General features: G+C 41.5%; 2 protein-coding genes across 2 annotated transcripts; one reads left to right on the top strand and one right to left on the bottom strand.

Annotated features, from left to right (window-relative positions):
- Positions 1-5,306: 5,306 nt before the first annotated feature.
- On the top strand, positions 5,307-18,277 carry cybb (cytochrome b-245, beta polypeptide (chronic granulomatous disease)). The gene is made up of 13 exons (XM_033616115.2): positions 5,307-5,435; positions 7,076-7,168; positions 8,666-8,776; positions 10,707-10,791; positions 11,192-11,340; positions 11,788-11,969; positions 12,057-12,189; positions 12,310-12,402; positions 13,869-14,122; positions 14,871-15,033; positions 15,206-15,352; positions 15,445-15,569; positions 16,774-18,277. The coding sequence occupies exons 1-13, from the start codon at positions 5,391-5,393 to the stop codon at positions 16,889-16,891; spliced, it is 1,698 nt and encodes a 565-aa protein (XP_033472006.2). The 5' UTR covers positions 5,307-5,390; the 3' UTR covers positions 16,892-18,277.
- A 1,100-nt stretch (positions 18,278-19,377) lies between these two features.
- Positions 19,378-22,525, bottom strand: LOC117250108 (dynein light chain Tctex-type 3-like). Its single transcript, XM_033616118.2, has 5 exons — positions 22,359-22,525; positions 20,529-20,570; positions 20,122-20,245; positions 19,960-20,037; positions 19,378-19,858 (listed from the first exon to the last, which is right to left on the bottom strand). The coding sequence occupies exons 1-5, from the start codon at positions 22,383-22,385 to the stop codon at positions 19,785-19,787; spliced, it is 345 nt and encodes a 114-aa protein (XP_033472009.1). The 5' UTR covers positions 22,386-22,525; the 3' UTR covers positions 19,378-19,784.
- Between the last annotated feature and the right edge of the window lie 496 nt (positions 22,526-23,021).

Here is a 23,021-nt window from a genome sequence, read left to right as displayed (position 1 = left end):
GCATGTCGCTGCAGGATGCTGTGGTAGCCATGCTGGTTCAGTGTGCCTTCAATTTTGAATAAATCCCCAACAGTGTCACCAGCAAAACACCCCCACACCATCACACCTCCTCCTCCATGCTTCACAGTGGGAACCAGGCATGTGGAATCCATCCGTTCACCTTTTCTGCGTCTCACAAAGACACGGCGGTTGGAACCAAAGATCTCAAATTTGGACTCATCAGACCAAAGCACAGATTTCCACTGGTCTAATGTCCATTCCTTGTGTTTCTTGGCCCAAACAAATCTCTTCTGCTTGTTGCCTCTCCTTAGCAGTGGTTTCCTAGCAGCTATTTGACCATGAAGGCCTGATTGGCGCAGTCTCCTCTTAACAGTTGTTCTAGAGATGGGTCTGCTGCTAGAACTCTGTGTGGCATTCATCTGGTCTCTGATCTGAGCTGCTGTTAACTTGCCATTTCTGAGGCTGGTGACTCGGATGAACTTATCCTCAGAAGCAGAGGTGACTCTTGGTCTTCCTTTCCTGGGTCGGTCCTCATGTGTGCCAGTTTCGTTGTAGCGCTTGATGGTTTTTGCGACTCCACTTGGGGACACATTTAAAGTTTTTGCAATTTTCCGGACTGACTGACCTTCATTTCTTAAAGTAATGATGGCCACTGGTTTTTCTTTAGTTAGCTGATTGGTTCTTGCCATAATATGAATTTTAACAGTTGTCCAATAGGGCTGTCGGCTGTGTATTAACCTGACTTCTGCACAACACAACTGATGGTCCCAACCCCATTGATAAAGCAAGAAATTCCACTAATTAACCCTGATAAGGCACACCTGTGAAGTGGAAACCATTTCAGGTGACTACCTCTTGAAGCTCATGGAGAGAATGCCAAGAGTGTGCAAAGCAGTAATCAGAGCAAAGGGTGGCTATTTTGAAGAAACTAGAATATAAAACATGTTTTCAGTTATTTCACCTTTTTTTGTTAAGTACATAACTCCACATGTGTTCATTCATAGTTTTGATGCCTTCAGTGAGAATCTACAATGTAAATAGTCATGAAAATAAAGAAAACGCATTGAATGAGAAGGTGTGTCCAAACTTTTGGCCTGTACTGTATGTCTAACTGCATTGTCCCTATCAGATAAAATGAAGAACAATAAAACCTCAGAATGCGTTAAGTGAACCAACGTTCAACACAATAGTGAGATCAGACGCCAAAAACCCTGGTGCCCTCTCACAAGCCTCTGGAGCCACTTGAATGATTTGATCTGGTCCGCTTGTAAATGCTGCAGTGAGAATACGAACGAAAAAATATTAATAAAAAGTCCGACAAATATTAATAAAACTTCTGAAAAAAAAAAATCAACAAAATGTTAGAATTCAAATAAACACAAGAGGTTTGTGCTCTAGAAAAGGATCAGCACTCAGTGAATAACCTCCTAAGCCCTATGATAAGCTATTATGGCAAAGCTTAGAAAAAAAAAATAATAAAATGTCTGAAAAAATATTCATAAAATGTCCAACAAATATTAATAAATTATACATAAAAATATTAATAGATTGTCAGAAAAAAATATTAATAAAATGACCAAAAAATATTGATAAAATATGTGAAAAATTATTAATAAAAAGTCAGACAAATATTAATAAAACATCTGAAAAAATTATCAACAAAATGTTAGAAAAAAAAATAGTATAATGTCTGAAAAAATATTCATAAAATGTCCAACAAATATTAATAAATTATACATAAAAATATTAATAGATTGTCAGAAAAAATATTAATAAAATGACCAAAAAAATATTGATAAAATATGTGAAAAATTATTAATAAAAAGTCAGACAAATATTAATAAAACATCTGAAAAAATTATCAACAAAATGTTAGAAAAAAAAATAAAATGTCTGAAAAAATTAATAAAATATCCAACAAACATTAATAAATTGTCCATAAAAATATTAACTGATCATCAGAAAAGATAATAAAATGTCTGAAAAATTTTGATAAAATATGTGAAAGTCAGACAAAAAATAATAAAATGTCTGAAAAAATATTAATAAATTGTCCATAAAAATATTCATAGATTGACAAAAAAATGACAGAAAAAGTATTGATAAAATATGTGAAAAATCATTAATAAAAAGTCCGACAAATATTAATAAAATGTCTGTTACAACCTGGCTCTTTGCTCCCGTCATAATGATTATGGCCACAAGAGGTCGCCGCCCAACAATACACCTGAGCAGCCATTTCTAATTGTAACAGTAGGTGTGGCAGGCCCCTTCTTATCATATGTATGACACTTATATCCACTGATAATGTGGAAAATCAACCAAACACATCTGAATATTCAAGCTGTTCAGAGTCCTGGATGTGTTCACTCTCAGAGCCAGGTGACCGTTGAGGAGGAAGTTGATGTGCGATGGTGACATCGTGAGTTTTATGCAGAGGAAGTAGCAGATTTCTAAACATGAAGTAAAACAGAAGATTAATTGCCACACGCTTCCTGTTTCAAGCTAAACTGCAGAAAGGGAAACACCTGAACCCAAATCTAAATTAGCAGCAGAGCAGAAGAGTGCAACGAAATAAAGCACTTTAACACAGACGGCTGTTAACCCTTTGGTTCAGAGCAGAGCTGCAGCCTCTGTGTGATGAAGTGAGCTCTCAGCAGAGACACAGTTGCATCTCATTTCCTGCTGTAGATTAATTCCTCTCCTCTGAGCCTGTCGAAGGCTTTTCTCTGCTGATGATAAAGAGATCCATGAGTTCTTGACCAGTTTCAGAGACCTCAAGAGCGGTTCACACGTCTTTAAACATATCTACAGATTGTCAACTGGTTCTTAAAGGTAACTCAAGGAGTACTTCAGAGGGCTGTTGAGGTTTCAGAAAGAGCTTCTAGATTTTCCTCAGATCGAAGGGTCCTTGTAGACGTTCATCAATCCCTGCTTCAGTTCCAGCGGGCAGTGATTCTTATCCCTTATTATGTTTTCTTGTATCAGTGTTAAAACTGAATTCTGGGCTTCAGGTTTGCTCCTAAAATGCACACAGATACATCATCACAGTCGGTCCACCCCTGCTGTCCACACGTTGTTTTCTTTCTTCCCAGTGCTTCATCAAAATGTGCTCCCAGCGCGTGAGTTTTGTTTCTGCGACAACAGTATCTTCAAGGAAATGGCCACTTTAGAATGAAAACACAGACAGTACTTACTGACCCTCATGCCGACAAGAAGTCCAGTGTAGTTTTTTAATCCACAAAACTCGTTCGGGGTGTCGGAGGGTAACAGCTAGCCGGCTACACTTGAAGTGCATGGAACCCACATTTTGAAAATGTAATAAAACTCCGCTAATGCATTTCAAAAACGTCAGAACGGCTCGTCCGTCGTAATCCAAGTGCCCTGAAGCCGCGGCATGCACAACTGACTTGAAAAGACGTAATTTACTCCACTTTTACAGCATCATTTCTCACCGTGGTCAGTTAGTCTGCAACTTGCACAAGACTCAAGAACGTTCTCGAGAATGTTCTCGAGTCTCGCGACGAGAGACAAGCCGTTCTGACATTTTTGAAATCCATTAGTGGAGTTTTATTACATTTTCAAAATGACTGTGGACGTGGGTTCCATGCACTTCAAGTGTATGGAAAATTCCGGCTAGCTGTTACCCTCCGATACCCCGAACGTGTTTTGTGGATTAAAAAACCACACTGGACTTCTTGTCGGCATGAGGGTCGGTAAGTACTGTCTGTATTTTCATTCTAAAGTAGCCATTTCCTTTAACACTAACGTTAGCTACGTTAAGGCAAGACCAAAGCGCTAGAACGATAAGCGTTGCTGGTGAGAGGGACGTCTGGGGTGCATTGCTTGGCCTGCTGCCCCCGCGACCCAGCCCTGCAAGCGGATGAAAAGATAGATGGATTTTAGTAACAAGGCAATACAACGTGCTTTACATAAAACATCAAAAGCACTGACGCAAAGTGCGAAAGACACATTATGATGCCATTAAAGAGCTTGAGAATAGAAAATTTAGACCCGTTGCCGCAGGTGTATAAAATCAAGCAACCAGCCATGCAGTCTCCATTTGCACAACATTTGTGATACAAAATAAGTCACTCTGAAGAGCTCAGTGACTTCAAGCGTGGTACTGTGATAGGACGCCACCTTTGTGATAAAGCGGTTGGTGAAATGTCATCCCTGCTGTCAGTGATATTATCAGAAAGTGGAAGCGTTTAGGAAGAACAGCAACTCAGCCACGAAGCAGAAGACCACGCCGAACCACAGAGTGGGGTCGACAGCTGCTGATTCCATCGCTGAAAAGTTCTGAGTTTCCACTGGCATTAACGGAACGAATTTCCACGGCCGAGCAGCTGCACGCAAGCCTCACATCACCAAGTCCAACGCCAAGTGTCGAGTGGAGTGGTGTAAAGCACACCGACACTGGACTGTGGAGCAGTGGGGTGACGAATCATGCTTCTCTGTGGTCAGATGGGCGAATCTGGGTTTGGCGGATGCCAGGAGAACGTTACTTGCCTGACTGCATTGTGGCAACTGTGAAGTTTGGTGGGGGAGGGATAATGGTATGGGGCTGTTTCGTAGGGTCTGGGCTCGGCCCCTTATCTCCAGTAAGCAATTGAGTTTTGAGTTTGATGAGTTCAGCTGGGAAGAATTTGACAAACCAACCCCATCGAGCACCTTTGGGATGAACCGGAACCAGATTGCGAGCCAGGGCTTCTCCAGCATCAGTGCCTGACCTCGTAAATGCTCTACAGAATGACCCGGCACAGATTACCCCAGAAACACCCAGAAATCTTGTGGAAAGCCTCTGAAGAAGAGTGGAAGCTGTTGTAGCTTGGTGTAATGGTCAGGCCTCCAAATACTTGTGTCCATATAGTGTATTTAATTTGACATTTGATTGTAAAAACACTTCGGCCCCTAAGGAGAGCGTTTGCCTGTAAGGAAATGATTTTTAAAATCTGTAATCATATCTGTACGTGACGTAAACAGACGAATATCTTAAAATGTGACGCCCTGAACTCTTTTACATCCACTCAGAAACTCTAACATTGTTTTTATTCTCTTTATCGTCAGATCAGCTTTTGTTTGCTCGAACTTTGTTTAAACATCAGAGTCAGATTATAATCTCAGACTTGATAAGAAAGCTTTCAGCACCTACACGTTTATTTATGGAGGAATAATGACGAGATAATGCGCTGCTGCTGCTGCTGCTGCTGCTGCTGAAAAAAAACCTGTGAGGGGTCACTTCCTTATTTGCGCCTGACAAAGGTTATAAAGTGAGTAATCAGTCGGCTGCACTCTTTACTCTCCTCCTTCACTGTTTCCTGCTTCCTTCTCTAATATCACTGTAACACACACACACCTACACACACACTTGTTGAGAGGCGCTCATCATGGGGAACTTTGCTGCCAACGAGGGACTCTCCATCTTTGTAATTGTGAGTTTATTTGATTTTTCTCCTGCGTTTATATCTGCTTCTTAAAATCACATTTTTAAAGTGTGTGGATTTGATGGAATCTCAATATATTTCTGTTATTGCATGAAATGTGGCCACAACGTAAAGTTTAAAAAGTGCCAAAAATTTGCATCAAATGTCTGATTGGATCCAAAATATTGCTAACTTAGACAGTTCTTGATTTAAATGAACTTTTATATTGTATTCTATTAAGAAAAATTACATTTTAAGGGCCGCGAGATGAAGATAAAGGAGGAAAAACATGTTTCAACTACAGGTTTTATCTAATCTTTGCTTTTCTTGTGAATTATTGGATCATTTTAGGAATTTGAAAAATGATTCAATGATTCACCCAGTGACAGGAAGGCGTCACGAGACGACAAAACTTTGAACTAAACCCAAAATAGTTGAGAACCGCTGCTGTTTATGAAATTTAAAAGCTCGTCTCTACCTCGTCTGGAGAATAAAATCTGTTGGACATTTTTCAGAAAGTGTGCACAATATTTTTTTTTTTATTGATCTAAACAATTTAAAATTTCAGGAAAAAATTGAATTGAAAAAAAATTGAAAAATTGAAACTTTATTCAACCATATCGCCTGAAAAAAACGTCAGCATCGTTCATTTCTGCAAACCACAGATACATTTGTGAATTATTATGTAGTTGATACGTTGCTGTGGTTAACGTGTTGTCAGGTTTAGGCACAAAAAGCACTTTATGATCAGGAAAAGATCATGTTGTGGCTTCAAATACCTAGTTTTCGTGGCACTATCTCGACAGGAAATGCAGCGATGTCTCTATATCACAACCAGTTTTGTTTTTTTTAATCTTGAGCGACCTTTAGGTGACCTTTAGATGACAGAGTCAGCTCATACACTATGCCATTATAGAAACGCTGATATGATACCGGTGTAAAGTTCATTGACGAAAACTAGGACGAAATTTTTTTGTTAACAACCTTTTTTTCCATGATGAAATCGAGACAATGACGTGCTTAAAATAAATCTTGACAACAAAAACTAAGACAAAATCTATGTTTCATTTTCATTGACGAGATTGTAATGATCTTCAGATGCCTGATGAGCGACAGGCTGGTAAACTCCAGTAAATAGTCTGCACCAGGATGTTTGGGTTGGTGCGAGTTGTGAGCTGTAACTAAATAATCAGCCGTGTGTGTCTGACTGTGGATGGTGGAGCTGCTGAATGGATCTGTGGAGTTTGTTAGTTGCAGCGGTGGCTGTTAGCAGCTAGCTCCGCTCGCAGCCTTCACAGCTTCACCCCGCAGGACTCCACTCAGTCCGGACTGGAGAAGGTTTGTGGGTTGATGGTGTTTGACAGGCAGGTAGGAGGCTCAGTTATCTGTGAGTGTAGCTGTGCTGTAAGTAAACAGTCTGAACTCAGATCAGTTTTCTCTGACAGAGATGAAAGTTTAGTTTGAATCACCAACTCTGTGAGAGGACACACGAAATGTTTATACACCCTGTCACCTTGATTCTAATTTCTGATACCTCTGTGAGCTTAATTGCTTGATTCAGATGTTTCATCCATGGATTCTGATTTATTGTGATTTATTGGAGTGAAACTTTTGTTTCAACCAGCCGTGTGTTTGCATGTGTGTCACAGTTGGTGTGGCTCGGGATCAACGCCTACCTGTTTGTGGAATTCTACATGCGCTTCCTGGTGGAGAGATGGTTTTACACCAGGGTCCTGCTCGGGGTGAGTCTGATTTACACATGCTGATTTTGAATTCATTCATTTCATGAATTACTTTTGGTCTTTTTTGAGCTGACGTTGCACCTTTATCAGCTCTGTCTGTGAGCTACCGTGCAAACCAATCAGACAACTCATGAAGGTTGCATGAAAAGATCCAAAAACAGGACCTGACCCTTTTCACTTCCTCAAACTGCTGTCCTAAAATGTTCCAGATTAACATCATCAAGCTACTTAAATAGCAGACACTGCAGCCCACTCTTCTTTACATCTTCTTCTCTTTTCTTTTACTGCACGTCCTGCAACAGAATGCAGCGTGCATAGCTGGAATCATGATTTAAAGAGTAACTTTTGTAGTTTTCACCTGCCTACACCTTATTGCCTTGTGTTGTTTTTAATGTCTATGTGACAACAATATTTTTTTAAAATCGGTCCAGTATTTCACAAATGTATCGTCAATCTACGTCCACTAAAAGTGTTAGTTTGCCAAAAAAATGCTATAGGCTTGTGCTAATAACGTTAGCATGTTGTATTTGTTTGGAAAACGTGTTTAGTATAAGACAGTTGTTTTGTCAGTGAACCTTGTGAGTTGTAATGGAGCTGAATTATGTAACGTTACCTTTGTTAAATGTTGCTGTTGTCCCTGAAAAGTTCACTAGCTGCTAGGCTAATTTATACAATGTAAAACGCCATAGGCTTGTGCTAATAACGTTAGCATGTTGTATTTGTGGGGAAAATGTGTCCAGATAAAGACAAGTGTTTGTCTGTGAATGCTGCGAGTTATAGTGAAGCTGATTTGTGTACTTGTGTTTGAAACTGTCTCTATTAAGCCATGTTTAATGTGTGTTTAATGTGTGTTTTGAATCAACTAAACATTACAGCACTTAAATGAAACACGCTGTAAAATATTTGACTGTAAATTACTGGCCACTAGTTGCATCGCTTTGGATCTTTATTAGAGCTTAAAATAAAGTTGAGGGAGTCTGAATGGTGCTGTCCAGCAGGATGGAAATTAAACCATCCGAGATGCCACAGAAAGACAGATTAAGTTTCAGCAGGTGACTCATTTATCTTCCAGTAACACAGTGCGGCAATATAAAACCCTCGACACTTCCCGAAGGCCTCACTATTCAGTCCAGGCAGCCAAACACATCCACACCCGCACTAATCGCAGCTTATCACCACCACCTTCTAGCCACGCCTCGCCGTGAGGGGAAGCAGGTCTGACGCGAGCGTTAAAGTTTGCTCTGTGGTCACAGCTGGCTTCACGTTACACTGAGTCAACACCGGCGGCTGCACAGCTGCATCCACCTGAGCAGAACTGAAACAGAAATCTGCCGCTTTCATTCACTTTTCTTATGAGCACCAAATATAGAAAGACAGGAACCAGTATTCAAAGTCGCGGCTTTACACTCATTTACAGAGCTTTAAGGGGTAGAGTGAACAGTATAAAGTAATCTGATTACACTTTGAAGTAACCCAACACTGTGTCTGTCCCATCAGCAAGCTCTGCCCTGGGCCCGAGCTCCGGCTGCCTGCCTCAACTTCAACTGTATGCTCATCCTGCTGCCGGTTTGCAGAAACCTCCTTTCCTTCCTCCGAGGCACCATCCAGGTAAAAACACCAAACAGCAGACTAGAGTCACAGATTTGATGACTTTAGACCTGGTAAAATCCAAAGTACCAAGTCTTGATGAAGATGTGGACGCCTGATAAAACAACTCGAGAACGCACCTCAGGAAAGTCCACAATGCTGATCTGTTTTCCTGACGCAGCCAGTCGCAGTTGATTTGCTACATCTTTCGAAACGTCTCCTGAATTCAATCCTTACTCATGACTTGCAGAACAATGTGTTGATCCCACCTCTACCAAACCAACACATCCTCACTGTGACCTCGTCACATGTCCACGTTTGGTCATGGACTTTCCACGTCCACATACGACGTCCAAGGTACCCTGGGTGTGTTGGTTGTTGACGTTCTGGGACGCCGTGTCAACTTCAGCCTGTTACATGCGTTGTCTGTTTTCAAAATACGCTTCTGTTTTCACAGGAAATGTACAGTTTGATACAGTCTCTTTCAGAATAAAAGCACTACATCGGTACACCTCAACAACAAAAGCACGTGGTTGGGTTTATGAAAAAAAGAGAAAACCGCCCTCCCGGGTCAGTGGTTGTTGGACCCATCCACCACCTTTCCCAGCCACCCTAGTCAGCCTTCTCTGACGCCCTTAAAGGGATAGTGCACCCAAAAATGTAAATTCAGCCATTATCTACTCACCCATATGCCGAGGGAGGCTCAGGTGAAGTTTTAGAGTCCTCACATCACTTGCAGAGATCCAAGGGGAGAGGAGGTAGCAACACAACTCCACCTAATGGAGGCTGACGGCGCCCCAGATTCAAACGTCCAAAAACACATAATTGAAACCACAAAATATCTCCATACTGCTCGTCCGTAGTGATCCAAGTGTCCTGAAGCCCCGACATAAAAAGCTGTTTGGAAAAACCTCATTTGAACTCTGTTTTTAGCCTCATTGTAGCCTGTAGCTCTGACTGCCTCTCTTTTTATGTCGGGGCTTCAGCACACTTGGATCACTACAGACGAGCAGTATGGAGATATTTTGTGGTTTCAATTATGTGTTTTTGGACGTTTGAATCTGGGGCGCTGTCAGCCTCCATTAGGTGGAGTTGTGTTGCTACCTCCTCTCCCCTTGGATCTCTGCAAGTGTTGTGAGGACTCTAAAACTTCACCCTCGGCATATGGGTGAGTAGATAATGGCTGGATTTTCATTTTCAGGTGCACTATCCCTTTAATTTATGTCGTTGTCCCACCTTACACTGCTGGGTGCCGTTAAACAACAAAGGCAGCCAGCTGCATATCAAGCCGACGTAAGGGACGTTTTTGTTCGTTGGTGTCAGACACCAACGAACATGAGGACAAGAGGACATGGAAAGACCTTGAACAAGCGTTGAGACGCAGCGTTGTCGGAGTGAGGTTGTTTTTTACAGAGATGTTGCTTTTTCAGTGGAAACTGTGTCCCTGAAACTGCGTATTTTATTTTAAGCCAAACATGATCTTTTCTTAACAGCAACAGTCGTTTTTTGTGCCTAAACCAAACCACACGTTACCCACAGCATTGTCGATATATCAGCTAAATAACGTACAAATGTAATGTATCCATGTTTTGCAGACGTATGACGCTTGTATCCACTGATAACGAACATTTAAAGCCCTGATAACAGCTGAACTGTTTAGTCAGGCCGCAGTTTAGGAGGAACACCCACTCTACTCGGACTTTCGTCGCCTTAACTTTCGTTTGTGTCCTGCCGCGTTTCCCCCTGACGCTGCCAAAAATCATTAAACTGTAACAGCGACCAGCCGCGTATCAAGCTGACGTTAAAGGACGGAGTGAAACTGGGTTGGCTATACAGCATTAAAAAATTCAGCGATGTAGTCCAGGACTGAATTTATCTGCTAACACAATTTTTGTTGTTGTTCGGGTTTATTTTTAATATTGCAATATTTGTCTGTCTTGTTTGCATTCAGTGCTGCAGCCGCACAGCTGCTCGCCAACTGGACAGAAACCTGACTTTTCACAAGCTGGTGGCGTACATGATCGCCTTCCATACAGGTATTGATTTTACAGAAGACGTTAGCGAGTGTTGAGAGATAATAAAATGATGTCAGATTTTTCTTCACTGATTCAGAGGAAGTTATACGACAGTTTCCGACAAAGCACGACTTAAAATATGTTCATTGAGGGGTCTTTAATTAAGAATCAAACGGAAAGTAACAAAAAACAAATGTCCTCATGAGACCCACACTTTTGTTTGGTATGCATTTTTAATTTCTCTTAGCTATTTGGGATCAGTAGGACCTGATAAGTATAAAATCTAAACATTGTCAATGATCTCAATCTCAAGTCTTAATGTCCTAAAAGGAGACGATAATAAAGTCCCATTGTCCTCAAACAAGTACTTCCTAATTGACAGTGTCTTATCTTGTCTCTCTTCTTCCTCACGCCTTCACAGCCGTGCACATCGTCGCCCACTTGTTCAACTTCGAGTTTTTCATGGACGCCCAGCTGAATCGAAACAGCAGCTGGCTACCCTTCGTCCTGTCCGAAATCGGCACCAATGACAACGCCGCCTTCCTGAACCCCATCAGGACCAACGAGACGGTGAGTCGAGGTTACAGCAGAGTTCATACATGTAGTCGGACGCTTCTTCTTGAGTTGCTCAAATCTGTGAAATCCAGCAGCTTGTTGCCAAATTTGGTGTCAGAGTTAGAAAAAAAAAGAGTATTACTTCATATAACAAACTTCCTCTTTGGAGGTATTTGTCCTCAGAGATTGTGTCATTCAGAGAAACTTCCTCTTTAAAGTACTGAGCGTTTCTTTGAAAGATGTTTTGTGTCATCACAATATAAACACGAAGCCTCTTGTGGGCTTTTCTCATGTGGTGTGTGGAGGAACTGTGGCAAAACAGACGGCGGTAGATGAGGGAAGTTAGCCAACGAACACAACCTGCAGGGGTGTGATTCAAGTGGAAACAAATGTTTGAGGTGACGACCCTGTGACCACGACCCACGCCATGACTAATGCGTGCTATTTGTGTGTTCGATGCAGAACCCTACCATCGTCATGTTCACCACCATCGCCGGGCTGACGGGCGTGGCCATTACGCTGGCCCTCATCCTCATCATCACTTCATCCATGGAGGTCATCCGCAGGTCCTACTTCGAGGTGTTCTGGTACACCCACCATCTCTTCGTCATCTTCTTCATCGGGCTGGTGTTCCATGGGGCCGGGTAAGAAATCTGCATTTATGTACTGTCTGCTAGCCTTGAACGCTACGAGCTCCACCTACAATAACCATAATCATTCCTCCTCTGCAGGCGGATTGTGCGAGGACAGACGGCCGCTAGCCTGAAGACAAACGACCCCCAAGTTTGCGCCAAACAGTTTGACAACTGGGGAAAGAACGGGTCCAACTGTGCCGTCCCAGAGTTCGCTGGAAACCCACCAGGGGTGAGCTTCTAGAGACCGCGGGGTGTTCATGGGAAACACTCATCTCAGTCCAATACTTTAAGTATGTTACGTCTTTTATTCATGTCTGCATACTTTTTCCAACTTTTACCTTTTCTCCAGACGTGGAAGTGGGTGGTGGCCCCGATGTTCCTCTATGTGTGTGAGAGGATCATCCGCATTTATCGATCTCACCAGAAAGTGGTCATCACCAAGGTGTGTATGCTGTAATAAACAGTCAACTACAGGGAGTTTTAAAGGTTCTGTAAGTTGCTTTTGACCAGTATCGATTGGTTTCATTGCCAATGGGCGAACATAACGTTAAAATCTGAGACCTTCCCCGACGTTCTCAGTTGCCTCTGTAACAGCCTGTAGACTGAATGCTTGGCCGAATTTTCTGAGAAAGTCCAAAGGATGTCACGCAATGCGTCTTCCCAAGTGTCTTGTCTCTCTAACAGTGCGCAACAATAGCTAACATTAGCTAAGACATGGAGTCTGCTAATGTCCGCAAAAGGCCGAGATGGACCTTTACCGTGCACCCAACTCCCCCCGATTAGCAAACTTTCTGTTGCTGCCATCACATAGATTTGACCCTGAGCTACTGCTGGCCATCAGTCCAATCTGAACCCTACGGTTGGGTTTTCCGCTGGCTGAATTCAAGTTGCTACAGCGGCTACGATCCAAGCTCACGTCCACTGCCCTCCCAGGGAAGTAGTGTCCTAGCAGCACGGAGTGAGGCCGAGGGTCGGTGAGCTGTGCTAACGAGCTGATACTGCTAAGGTTACAAAGCAACCAACACCAGATCAATGCAGCATAGCTTAGTTAAAGCTAGCTCGTTACCTTAGCTTACTTACTCACTAATATTATCACTAGCAAGTCGGTGAAGATGTGTGGACATCGCATTTTGAGTTTACTTGACCTGTTGTCCTTGTTCATGGACACTTTTTGTGCCATCTAGTGGCAGTACGAGCACACTACACTAATCCACGTAAAAACAAGATGGCAGCCATCTCTGCCAAGTCAGTCTGCAGCAGATCCCGACACAAAAGTGGACGAGGTGATCAGATGTTATGGTTGGAACGTGTTTATGTATGATTAATAATGTTTGTAGTTTGATATGGCAACAAAGTTGACCACTTTTAGCAGCAGGAACAAGATAAGACACTGTTAATTAGGAAGTACTTGTTTGAGGACACTGGGACCTTATTATCATTGACATTGTGTAGTTTTTATACTTATCAGTTGCCACTGATCCCAAATAGCTAGGAGAAGTTAAAAATGCATACAAAACAAAAGTTCGGGTCTCAAGACTTTAAGGTTCACTCGTTCAAACTTTCATCCATGTTTAAGTGTCTGCAAAACTGTACATTTGTCCCACTCGTCCAACACATTGGTATAGAATAAACACCAAATCTAGATGACTCTTAAAATCAAATTATTTATGTGTTTTTTGACATATCACTTCCAATTATCAGAGTTTGAACTGTGGGTCGCACAAAAACAAGACATTTGCAGACGTCAGTTTGGGCTCTGGGAAGTTGTGATCGACACTTTCTTGAACAATTGCAAAGAAACAAAGACAAATCAATAATGAAAGTACTTTTAGTTTCAGCCTGTTTTTGACAAAGAAGCCTCGATAAAAGGGCCTAATTATAACTAATAACCGCGTACCTGTCCCTCAGGTGGTGATGCACCCCTCCAAGACTCTGGAGCTGCAGATGAAGAAGAAAGGTTTCCACATGGAGGTGGGTCAGTACGTCTTCATCCAGTGTCCGTCTGTCTCCAGGCTGGAGTGGCACCCCTTCACCCTGACCTCCGCGCCCGAGGAGGACTACTTCAGCGCCCACATCCGTATCGTTGGAGACTGGACCCAGGAGCTGTACGAGGCCTGTGGAGGAGACAAAACGGAGCCTCAGGAGGCCTGGAAAATGCCCAAGTATGACAACAGGGGAAGGGGGTGATAAAAAAGGCCTGAAATTGCTCATGATTACATGATTGCACCCTCCGCCTGCTCAATGCAGCACTGCTTAGAAGAGCTGCCAACAGGGGTCACATTTACAGCCCTGAAGGGTTCATTGTCAGTGCTGGTGACGGTTGGTGGAGTGGAACTCAGACAATACTGTCCGCCAATATCAGATCAGATTGCCCACAGTGGTTGTGCTGAGTAAGCTGGAGCATTTTCCGGTTCTGCTTTCAGACAAGAAAAGGAAAGAACGAGGCTTTTATTAAGAGCTGCAGAGATATACTTTGACTGTATTTGCTAAACAACTATCAGGTTTTCACACATGCTTGAAAAAACATTTTTGGCTTGTGACATCGTTCAAAAAAGCCGACGTCTAGATGCTTTCTATCGTCATGTTTTAGGTGTTTGAGTTGTTAAAGGGTAACTTTGGTATTTTTCAACTATGAGCCAAACTTTTAATGGTTTAGTGTCTAGTGGGAACACATTTTTAAAATTCCTCCAGTATTGACAGACAGCGCTGCAAAACAAGCTGCAATGTAACCACACGTTCAAAACATCAGTGCACGTTCACTAGAGTGTTCTTGTCACTGACAGGCTCAGGCTGTTCCCCTCGAAATACTGGACAAATTTCAAAAATGACGCACAGAGACTTTTAGACACGCTGATGGATAAAATGTTTGTGTCTCCCATCATGACCAGTTTCTCTTGTGATGTTCCTCAGGGTGGCCATAGACGGGCCGTTTGGTACGGCCAGTGAGGACGTGTTTCGTTACGAGGTGGTGATGCTAGTGGGCGCGGGAATCGGCGTGACTCCCTTCGCCTCCATCCTCAAGTCTGTGTGGTACAAACGCATCCAGAACAACCAGGACGTCTTCACCAAGAAGGTGAGGGAGACCTGAACACTGACAAAAGACCTCTTACGAACTTTTGGCGTGGTCCTCACTCAGGAAGAATTTGGACCCTAAAGTATCCCTCTGAAGTCTTGGATACATCCTTGATATTAGCTCCAGCCTACCACAGTTAGTAAAGTGACCCTTGTGTGTTGCCGTCCTCCAGATCTACTTCTACTGGCTGTGCCCGGAGACGCAGGCCTTCGAGTGGTTCGCCGACCTGCTGCAGTCTCTGGAGGGTCAGATGGCGGAGAAGGGCGTGACCGACTTCCTCAGCTACAACATCTACCTCACCCGCTGGAAGGAGACCGAGGTGCGGCCGGCGTGTTGGAAACATCTGCTAAACTTGAAACTGAAACTGCCCGTGGTGCAGGGTTTTTGAAAGTCTGTGTTTTTCTCCATCAGGCGGCGCACTTCCGTGTTCACCACGAGGCTGAGAATGACCCAATCACAGGGCTCAAACAGAAGACGCTGTACGGGAAACCCAACTGGGACAACGAGTTCACCAACATCGCTTCAAAGCACCCGGGGTGAGCAAGTGTCCCGTCATTTTCACACTGCATACACACTGTGTATACACACACACTGCATACACACTGTGTATACACACACACTGCACACTGCATACGCACTGTACACACTGCACACTGTGCGCACACACACACACACACACACACACACACACACACACACCACACTGTACACACTGCATACACACAGCATACGCACTGCACTCTGTTCACACTGCATACTCACTGGACACTGCGCGCACACACACTGCATACACACTGCACATGTCATACAGACTGTGCACACTGCATACACACTGCACACTGTTCACACTGCATACACACTGCACACTGTGCACACTGCATACACACTGCACACTGTTCATACTGCATGCAAACTGTTCACACTGCATACACACTGCACACATCATACAGACTGTGCACACTGCATACACACTGCACTCTGTTCACACTGCATGCACACTGCATACACACTGCACACACTGTACACACTGCATAAAACACTGTACACACTGCATACTGTACACACTACATAAAACACTGTACACACTGCACACACTGCATAAAGCACTGTACACACTGCATACACACTGCATACACACTGCACACACTGTACACACTGCATAAAACACTGTACACACTGCATACTGTACACACTACATAAAACACTGTACACACTGTACACACTGCATACTGTACACACTACATAAAACAGTGTACACACTGTACACATTGCATACACACTGTACACACTGCATACACACTGCGCACACTGCCGACACACTGCACACACTGCCTACACACTGCACACACTGTACACACTGCATACACACTGCACTCTGTTCACACTGCATACACACTACATAAAACACTGTACACACTGCATACTGTACACACTACATAAAACACTGTACACACTGCACACACTGCATAAAGCACTGTACACACTGCATACACACTGCATACACACTGCACACACTGCGTACACACTGCATAAAACACTGTACACACTGCATACTGTACACACTACATAAAACACTGTACACACTGTACACACTGCATACTGTACACACTACATAAAACACTGTACACACTGTACACACTGCATACACACTGTACACACTGCATACACACTGCACACACTGCCTACACACTGCACACACACTGTAAAAGCTGTGTATAAAGCTGTGTTTTCTGTCCTCAGGACCAAAGTGGGCGTGTTCCTGTGCGGCCCGCCTCAGCTGGGGAAATCTCTGGAGAAACAGTGTCTGTCTCACTCTGAGGCCGACGTCAAGTTCATCTTCAACAAGGAGAACTTCTAACGGCGCCCGGCAGAGACAGAGGAAACATCCAAGTACTGAGAGCAGCAGCGGCGGAGCTCATGACACACGTCACACCACACACGCCTGTTATTTTAAACATTTACAGCCGTAACCATGGCAGCCCATCGCCAGCCTCTGCTCTGCTTCTCACCACGCTCGTTTTGCAAAGACCCCGCTGTTGCTCAAAAATGGAGGATGTGGTATTTTCCACATTACCTTCTTCTCCTTTTGTGTTACAACAATAAGTGAAACTGTTGCTCTCAAAACTTTTCTTCCTATTTCTGTTTGTTGATGCCAGAGGTCCAAAAGTTTTGTGTGCTGCAGTGGAGCTGATGAGAAGCTTCAATGTGCTGAAAACAAGTATCAAAAACAAACTCAAGCTTTCGAGGGTTTTTTTGTGCTTTGCTCATAAAAAAAGAAAATGCTTGCTGTGCCTTTTTATTGTTGCTAAGCAACCATGCCATCACCTCCTCACCCTAACCTTCCTGTGTCATCAATCTACTGTAACTTTTATTGTGTGTATCCTGCAGTAATCAGTGTGTAGTTGCTGCCATGTTGAGGCAGAGGGTGCTGTCTGTAGCTCTGGTTGAGGGTGAGAGGCTGTCAGCAGATAAACAGAGATCTGTGTGGGTACATGAGACCCTAAAAAAGAGGCTGGATCATGGGGAGTACCACCAGTTGGTCCAGGAGCTTCTCCTCCATCATGGACGTTTACAGGCAGATTTTAGGATGACTCGGGGGCAGTTTGACAACCTGCTGTCTATCATCAGGCCGTATAGCTCTGGGTATCCAGGAACCACTACCACCAGTTTCTCCTCCATCGTTTACCAACTGTAAATTTGTTGACATGACCACCACAGAAGCCCCGCCTTTCAAATCCTCTGATTGGACAATGGGGAAAACGTGGAGAATGTGGGCCACTTCTCCGCTCTGAGTTTAGGGTTTTGTCAACGCGAGGAGTTCAAAGTGCTCCGGCAAAAACACCAGGTGCCTAGAGTGAAGAAATGCTCGGCGCATAAAACAGCGAGCAAAAAGCGCCATCCTCATTAAACCAGTCTATCGGCCAGTGGAAGTATATAACATGTGGATAACCAAACTTACACTCAAATAAACCTCTTTAACAACAGAAAGAAACACCAGGACTGCTCCCTGTGGCACACCATGCTCATGTCAAGTTAAAGTCATTATTAAGCTGCAGCTTCTCTGTGTGAAGGTTTTGTTTTACATCACTGTAAACTGATCAGACGCCGTTTAGACGTCACCTCTGTCAAACCAGTGATGTGTATTTCTGTCACCACTCACACTGTGTTGTGTCTAATTATTGTTTTGCACCCAGCTCCAAGTGAAATCCCTGTTTCGGATAATAAACTTTGAATTCTCAGAGAAGTTTTGTCGCAGTTTTATTTTCAGCCTAAATGGTTCTTCAGCCAAATAAACTCTTTAAAAACCCTCTTAGATCAGCTGCACCGTCACAGGATGGCCACATTACAAATATATGATGATCTTATAGACCATGATGCATTGCTGTAGATGAAACGACCCAGCAGGATATGATAAAATAAATAATTATTTCAAATATTATTTGTTTTTGAGACCATATTGTATGCTATTACTTGCCTGTAATAAAAAAGAAATGAATAAAATATTTTTTAATTTAATATTTTTTGTTTTGTTTTTGTGTGTATTATTATTACGCTGTAATTAATTCAAAGACTAAAATAAATTTAAATAAATAACTATTGCCTGTAATTAACTTAAATAATAAAATAAATACATAATTATTTGCCTGTAATTAACTTAAAGTATAAAATAAATAACTATTTGCCTGTAATTAATTTAAAGAATAGATTAAAAAAATATATTTGCCTGTAATTAATTCAAAGACTAAAATAAATTTAAAAAAATAACTATTTGCCTGTAATTAACTTAAAGAATAAAATAAATAATTTGCCTGTAATAATTTAAAGAATAAATTAAAAAAAAATATTTGCCTGTAATTAATTTACAGAATAAAATAAATAATTTGCCTGTAATTAATTTACAGAATAAAATAAATAAAAAAAACAATTACTTGCCTGTAATGAATTAAAAAAATAAATAAAATAAAATAATTATTTTGTTTTGTTTCATTTTTCTTTGTAAGACTATATTGTGTATCATTATTTGGCTGTAAAAAAAACTAATAAAATTAAAGTAGAGGTACTCATTGTGACCCATGTCAGAGTAATGTTTTACTGAAGCTGCAGCTGGTAAAAGTGCAGCGAACAGACAAACTTCATCTGTGATTGAACAGTTGAAGTAAATTTGTTTGCCTCTGAACTGTGGTGTAAAAAGAGTCAGGTAAAGTGGGTGAATGTGTTTGCTGACGAACATAATGAGCATTAGAGGATCTGAACGATGGAGAAAAACTGAGGAAACATGAATAAAGGAAACATGTTGAACATCAGTGTGATAAATAAACATGTTGAAGAAATGACTGGACACTGTTTGCTCATAAATGTCTTCATGTTTATTTTCCTGCAGCTGAGTACAAAAATCCTCTCTGTCTGTCTGGTGTTGACATGATGCACATGATAACCACAGAAGAAGAAGAAGAAGGTTAGCAGCTGCTGCATGCTGCCAGGCGTCAGCGACACACACACAGCTCACTGTGACACATGAAAGCACTGCAGTGACGGCAGATAAAGAGAAACACATGAGGTCATGCATCTGAAGGCTGAAGAGTTTCCTCAGAGGTCAAAGGTCAAGCTTCCATCTGTGTGGCACTCTGTGGCCCCCTGCTGTCCACAGGGACACACTGCACCGCTGCTCCGCTGCTACTCATCCTTGTTTATATACATATGCGTGTCTGTGTGTGTGTGTGTGTGTGTGTGTGTATGTGTGTGTGTGTGTCCTATGCAATGGCCACAGCAAACACACTGACCACACAGTACATGGTGCGGTTCTCCCATCTCACTGTGCAGCTTCCTGTAAACACAAACAAACAAACAAACAAACAAACAGGTGAGCTGAAGGTGGAGCGTTAACTTGGAACACTCATCATCACAGCAGGTGGGAGCTCCTCTTACCGTCCATGGCCGTGTCCCAGTAGCAGGAGTTAGCTGTGTGGAGGCCCGCTCCTGTTTTCTGCATCACAGCACACGTCACTGTGCGGAGAGACACACAGCAACAACTTAACTCCATGTTACGCAGCCACGTCTGTCACGTGTCATTTCGCACACCACACTTACCGATGTACTTGTAGGGTTTGCCCTGTTTGACCAGCTGTGTGAGGCAACGCTCCACCACGCTCGCCGTCCATTTGTTCACCTGGGCCTGGCTGTAGTCGTCGCTGCCCACCACGTTCTCAATACACTGAAACACACACACACACACACACACACACACACACACACAGAGTCATGAGACAACAGCTGAGTAGTCATGTGTCATGTGGGAGTCACCGGGTGCTGCTTCACCCTGAGGAGCAAACAGCACTGTTCCAAAACTGAGCAGCACAAACATCAGGTTATTTTCTTTAACGTGCAGCAGAGGAACAGCGCTGAAGATGAACCAACGCCACTAAATCCTGCTGAATCTGACACACTGCATCTTTAAAGCTGCGGGAACAACAGAGAACTTAAAGGGTTAACTTCACCTCTTTGACGATGGTCTCAGCTTCTTCAGAGTTGAAGGAGCCCTGGAAAATCATTGACACACAAATATGAGTCGATACACAGTTTATACATTTAAAAACTACTGGAAAAACTTTAACTACAGTATCACTGTACACTATCATGGGATCTGTAAATATATAACACCGTCCATAAACACACAAAAAAATTGTAAACTCAAAAATATTTCTCAAATTTACAACTGCAAAAACACAAATAAATTCCACTATTAAATTTTTGTTTGAAGTTATTAATATGAGGAAGATATTCTCTATTTTTTTTAATTTACTTGTAAATGAATAATGTCTTCACAGATTTTTTTAAGTTGTGTTTTTTGCAGCTCAGTTTTATTTTTGCAAATAAAAACTGGATTCCCAAATATCTTCTTTTAAAAGTTGTAAATGTTAGAAAGATATTAATTTCTAAGTTAATTAAATGTTTTCAAAGATATTCTTTTTATTCATGGCTTTTGTGAATTGCAGATCTGTTTCATTTTTGCAAAATATTTTGGTTTACATGTTTTATATTTCTATCTTTTATGTTTGCAACATTTGTTTTTTATATGTTTTAGAGTTTTTATTTTATGTTTTATATTTGCAAATTTTTTTTGTTTTATATTTTTATATTAGCAAATTATTGTTTTTTATATCTTTTATATTTGCAAATGTTTTTGTTTTATATTTTCCAAATTTGTTTTTTTTATGTGTTTTATGTTAGCAAATTATTTTGTTTTTTATGTTTTATATTTTTATATTAGCAAATTGTTTTTTTATGTTTCATATTTTTATATTTGCAAATTATTTTGTTTTTTGTGTTTCATATTTTTATATTTGCAAATTATTGTTTTTTGTTTCATATTTTTATATTTGCAAATTATTTTGTTTTTTATGTGTTTCATATTTTTATATTTGCAAATTATTTTGTTTTTTATGTGTTTCATTTTTTTATTTGCAAATTATTTTGTTTTTATGTGTTTTATATTTTTTATTTGCAAATTATTTAGTTTTTTATGTGTTTCATATTTTTTTCCAAATTATTTCACTTTTTATGTTTCATGTTTGAAAAATATTTAGATTTTTATGTTTTATATTTTTGTATTTGCAAAATATTTCTTTGAAGTTGTTAGTGTTAAAAGATATTAATTTATAAGTTAAGAAATGTTATGTTCAGATATTAATTTTTATTTGTGTAATTTGTGAATTGCTGATGTTTTATATTTGCAATTTTTTTTTTTTTAATTTTCCAGTTTTTTTTGTCTTTGTGTAAATGGTTTTATATATTTACAGACTGCACATTTACACACAGACTCTTCACAGATATAATACACACACATGTATCTCCACACAGACAGAAGCCTGTGACGGTCACAGGGAACAAATGTAACTTTAATGCTTTAACTACATTTTCCTACAGTAACAGTTTAACTTTACGTGTAACGGAGTATTTAAACGGTTAGGTTTTTTTACTCTTAGCTCCAGTCAAGGCTCTGAACACTTCCTGCACTGACATTACAATCACTGTGAGCTCAGGTTTTAGCACAACAATCTCAGTTTAGCATTAAATTCACGGGTTATTAATCGTCACTGTGTCGCTTTCACACCTCAGGAAACACCATGACAATGCAGACAGTTAACTCTAAACATAATGCGCAACATTATATAATAATTTCACACCGAAAAAAAAAAAAATCACCGTTAGCATCAGAATTCCTTCAGGACATAACGTTAGGAGTGGCTAGCTAACGGAGCTAGCCGCTGTAAGCTAGCTCCTGTCTACCGTGATTTACCCCAAAATAAGAGGATTCATGGACAAACCTCGCTGCCGTTATGATATTCCTCCATCCTGTCATCCACCGCCGACACTAAGTGTCCTCACTCTTTGTTTTACCGTTGAAAACAGAGGGAAAGGTGAAGTTTTCCCGGAGAACAAAGCGGAGCCGGTCGGGACTTCCTGTGAGCTGTCAACAGCAGAGTCAACGACTACCACAATAAAGAGCGGCGAAGAAGAAGAAGGCGGTGAGCTCACTGCTGCCACCTGCTGTTAGCATCAACACATGGCAGCGGTTTAACGGTAATTCACCGCATTTTTAACGTGAATTTGCCGCATTAATACGTTTATAACGCGGTGAGAAGATACATACAAACACTACACATAATGTGATGTGACAGGACTTTAACAATATCTCCTTAAACTGAAATGTGGCGTTAGTTTCCTCCCTCAGGTGTGATTAACAGCAGATGTGCCAGGTTCGCCTCCACTTCTTCTTCTCTGCTTTTTAATGGCGGTTGGTGTCTACATGACTGACAGCTGCTGCCACCTGATTGGCTGATTAGCTACGAGCAGGTGTACCTAATAAAGTGGCAGGTGAGTGTTTATAATGTGACAGTGTCAGATATTAAACGTGTCCACAGTCCCTGTGAGCAGAACTTCAAATGTAGCTGCCGCCATCTTGTGGCGCTATGACGTCACTACAACAC

The sequence above is a fragment of the Epinephelus lanceolatus genome, chromosome 24, assembly GCF_041903045.1.
Source record: "Epinephelus lanceolatus isolate andai-2023 chromosome 24, ASM4190304v1, whole genome shotgun sequence".
NCBI lineage: Eukaryota > Metazoa > Chordata > Actinopteri > Perciformes > Serranidae > Epinephelus > Epinephelus lanceolatus.
Note: the sequence above shows the minus strand (reverse complement) of the source record. Positions and strands in the feature narration are given on the sequence as shown.